Raw genomic sequence first — 3,664 nt, 5'->3', positions numbered from 1 at the left:
AATACATTTACATCATTGGTCTCATTGATTCATACAAAGTCTAGTATATATAATATATCCTTTGAATATATAATTAGCTTCTATCATATTTAGATCCAAAAATGTCAACAAAAATTGATATCCAAGAGTCAAGCAAAGATACTAAAGGAAAAGCTGTTTTGGTTGCAGCACCTGCAAGGCCAGGAGGATGGAAAAAGGGCATAGCCATAATGGATTTCATTCTAAGGTTAGGTGCCATAGCAGCCGCTCTCGCCGCGGCCGCCTCGATGGGAACAAGTGATCAATCTCTTCCTTTCTTCACTCAGTTCTTTCAGTTTGAAGCTAGCTATGATAGTTTTCCTGCATTCCAGTATGTAACATTCAAAACTCTACTTTCTATGTCTCTCCGTCGGTGTAAAGATGTTTTACTTTATATCATTAATTTTTTTTTTACTTTACCATAACTACTTCTGAAGTCACATATAAAATTGGTGATAATTTGTCGATAGTGTAAAACGTTTTACACTAATGATGTATCAAAATTAGATTTGTTCGCGCGAACCGGTTCGTGGTTCCCAGGCTGATGAGCAAATTATGTGACTATGATATGCAATTTATTCAGCTAATGCTTGAAAAAATGCAGGTTTTTTCTTATTGCAATGGCAATAGTTGCTGGCTATTTGGTCTTGTCTCTACCTTTTTCTATAGTAGCAATCATACGCCCCCATGCAACTGGACCAAGGCTTTTTCTCATCATCCTAGACACTGTAAGCTCTCTATTTTCTAACTCTTGATCATTTCTTCGATATAATAATGCGACATACTCTCTCCAGTCTCAAATATAAACAAAAGTTGGGTCAACAAAAGTTAATGTATTTGGTCCAAAAGTTGAATTAAATACATCTATTTTTGTTGACTTAATTTTTGTTTATATTTAAGACCGGAGAGTAGTAAGTATCTAATTAGTGCTCATCTGTACGCTAGTATTAGCATAATTTAGTTATGGTTTTTCTTTATGGTGCTTATATTTGCAGGTTTTTCTTACTCTGGCTACTGCTAGTGCTGCTTCAGCTGCTTCTATAGTTTACTTAGCACACAATGGAAATCAAGACACAAACTGGCTAGCCATTTGCAACCAATTTGGAGATTTTTGTGCACAGACAAGTGGAGCAGTAGTGGCATCATTTATTACTGTGGTTGTTTTAATTGTGTTGGTTGTGATGTCTGCTTTGGCTCTTGGGAAGCATTGAAAATTAAGATTGAATTACTTATGTTACTTTTATGCATATTTGTTATGTTTCCTAAATCTCCTTAGGTTGTGAGGCTTTTTTGAAGTCATGATGTGGAGAAGTGATTACTTGTAGTGTCAATTTGGTTAGATGTTGCTGTGAAATATTTTGTACAATGTTTTTGAACCATTGTGTTTAATTTTGAAGTGCCTATTATCTACTTTTATCAACTTTTTAGCTCTGATATCCTCTGGCTTTTTGAGTAAGGAAGTGTTGGATCCTTATGCAACGACACAAAAAGTTTCAATATCTTTTTTAAAGTAGATGCAGAGGAAAAATGATTATTTTCAGATTATGCTTAGTTGACCGTTAATGAGATTAACGCAAAAAACAAGATACCGACAAGTTAAGAAACCAAAGATAAAAATATTTTGTTAGAAATTGTGTATTCAATATTTTAAAAATTTAAAATTTTATCTTTTGAAGACAACATTTATGATTTAATTCCATTTTTAGATCCTTAACTTATACCCTTATTCCAATTATATTATATTTTTTTTTTTGTGGTGATCGGGATTCGAACCCCGTACCTTATTCAAATTATAAGATAGAGAGAAACACTTAATTTGAAGATGATAAGCAAAAATGAGATAGTCACTTATTTGTAAAAGCACTTAGCTTTTTAAAACTTATTTTAAGCCAAATAGAGTTAACTAACACCAAGTAAATGCAAAACAACCAAAAAAAAAAAAAAAGTAAATGCAAAACAATGCACAATTGATTCAATTGCGTCACTGATCTATCTATCTATCTATCTATCTATATCTATCTATCTATCTATTTATATCTATCTATCTTTCTATCTATCTATATCTATCTATCTATATCTATATATATATATATATATATATATATATATACATGTATTCTAACCTACATTTTTCCTATGTGTCACCTCACCAACATCCCTTTTCTAACTATTTTTCTAACTATCTCTTTATATGCATTCTCTCTCATTCTAAGCTACATTTTGCTTATGTGTCATCTCACCAATAATTCTTATTTCTTATATGAATTTTATTTACTATCTATCTTTCATTTTCCATCAATTACAAAAACTTTCCATTTACTTCACTTCATGCAAGTTACACAATGAATGCATTATAATCCATTTTATTAATATTGAGGGGTTACATTTTAAAATTATTCATATTCTTAATCAATCCTCTTACACACACAAGTTTATTACTATAAAGCTCCTCATTTTTTTTCTAAGCTTATATATATGTTTCTTATGTTATCCTTTTCATTTCTTCTTCCATTTCATTTTTTGATAGTTTTGATTTTCTCTTCAAACTTTGTGTGTGTGTGTGTGTGTTAATATTTCTATAGTTTTTCGTATTCTCTAATGGATATTTTTTCTTTGATTTCAAATACACAGGTTTTGGAAAAGAGAGAGTTTGTTGAAAGGACACTTCATATATGAAATGGTGATTGTATTTTTTTCATTGAAATTAAAGTATTTTTTCATTATTATTTTTTATTTAACATTGTTATGAGATCAAGAGTTCACTGAACATGTGGAAGGAAACATATTAAAAATGCATAAAAAATGAATATTTTTTTATTCATTTTTATTCCAAGCCAACATGTGGTTGTTGCTATAACTATTAGAGATTTTTCCTTCTCAACTAATTGCCATAAGATGGAGGAGGATTTGGTTGGATCTTACAAGAAACTCAAAACTCTCAACACCAAAAATCCTAAAGGTCGAATAAGAGAAAGTAAGAATATTTATCCATAGGTGTTAGTTTAATTTGATCAAGTATCCGTGTCTTTGTAATAAGTGAAAATACTCTTATTATATTTTTAATTGAATAGGTTCTTATAAGATCAAGTATCCTAGGTAACTAATTGTAGAAGCACACATCTATTCAAGGCCTAGGTAACTAATTGTAGAAGCACACGTCTATTCAAAATTCTAATGGAATGTTCTTGATCTTCATGAAATTGGAGAGTCAAAATTATGTTTTGATGATTTACATGGAAATTTAACCTTTGATCATGGAATTGGCTGACCTTCATACTTTCCATCAATTGAGTTTCCTACAATTAAGAGTAAATTTGGGTGCATCTTATGAAATTGTCTAACTATACTCACATTCTTTTGGGGAAGTTTTATTATTACTTTATTTTAAGGATAATTAAATGGCATTATTGCCATTTAGTTGTTTTCTTTTAATTAAGGTTTAATAAATTTATTAGCAATATTTTTAGATTTAATTTAAGAAAGTTTATATGGATTTTATATATTTGAAAGTATGAGGTTAAGGTTGGTGCATCTTATGAAATTGTCTAACTATACTCACATTCTTTTGGGGAAGTTTTATTATTACTTTATTTTAAGGATAATTAAATGGCATTATTGCCATTTAGTTGTTTTCTTTTAATTAAGG

General features: G+C 29.9%; 1 protein-coding gene across 1 annotated transcript; it reads left to right on the top strand.

The window, feature by feature from the left end:
- On the top strand, nt 1-1,428 carry LOC25483783 (casparian strip membrane protein 1). The gene is made up of 3 exons (XM_013612491.3): nt 1-349; nt 623-746; nt 1,014-1,428. The coding sequence occupies exons 1-3, from the start codon at nt 102-104 to the stop codon at nt 1,227-1,229; spliced, it is 588 nt and encodes a 195-aa protein (XP_013467945.1). The 5' UTR covers nt 1-101; the 3' UTR covers nt 1,230-1,428.
- Nucleotides 1,429-3,664: the final 2,236 nt, after the last annotated feature.

This window comes from Medicago truncatula, chromosome 1 (assembly GCF_003473485.1).
Source record: "Medicago truncatula cultivar Jemalong A17 chromosome 1, MtrunA17r5.0-ANR, whole genome shotgun sequence".
Lineage (NCBI taxonomy): Eukaryota > Viridiplantae > Streptophyta > Magnoliopsida > Fabales > Fabaceae > Medicago > Medicago truncatula.
This window is presented reverse-complemented; position numbering and strand designations above follow the sequence as displayed.

Coding starts and splice junctions, on each gene's coding strand:
- LOC25483783 (XM_013612491.3), top strand. CDS start 102: ATGTCAACAAAAATTGATATCCAAGAGTCAAGCAAAGATACTAAAGGA. Junction 350..622: donor GATAGTTTTCCTGCATTCCA/GTATGTAACATT, acceptor GAAAAAATGCAG/GTTTTTTCTTATTGCAATGG. Junction 747..1,013: donor TTCTCATCATCCTAGACACT/GTAAGCTCTCTA, acceptor TTATATTTGCAG/GTTTTTCTTACTCTGGCTAC.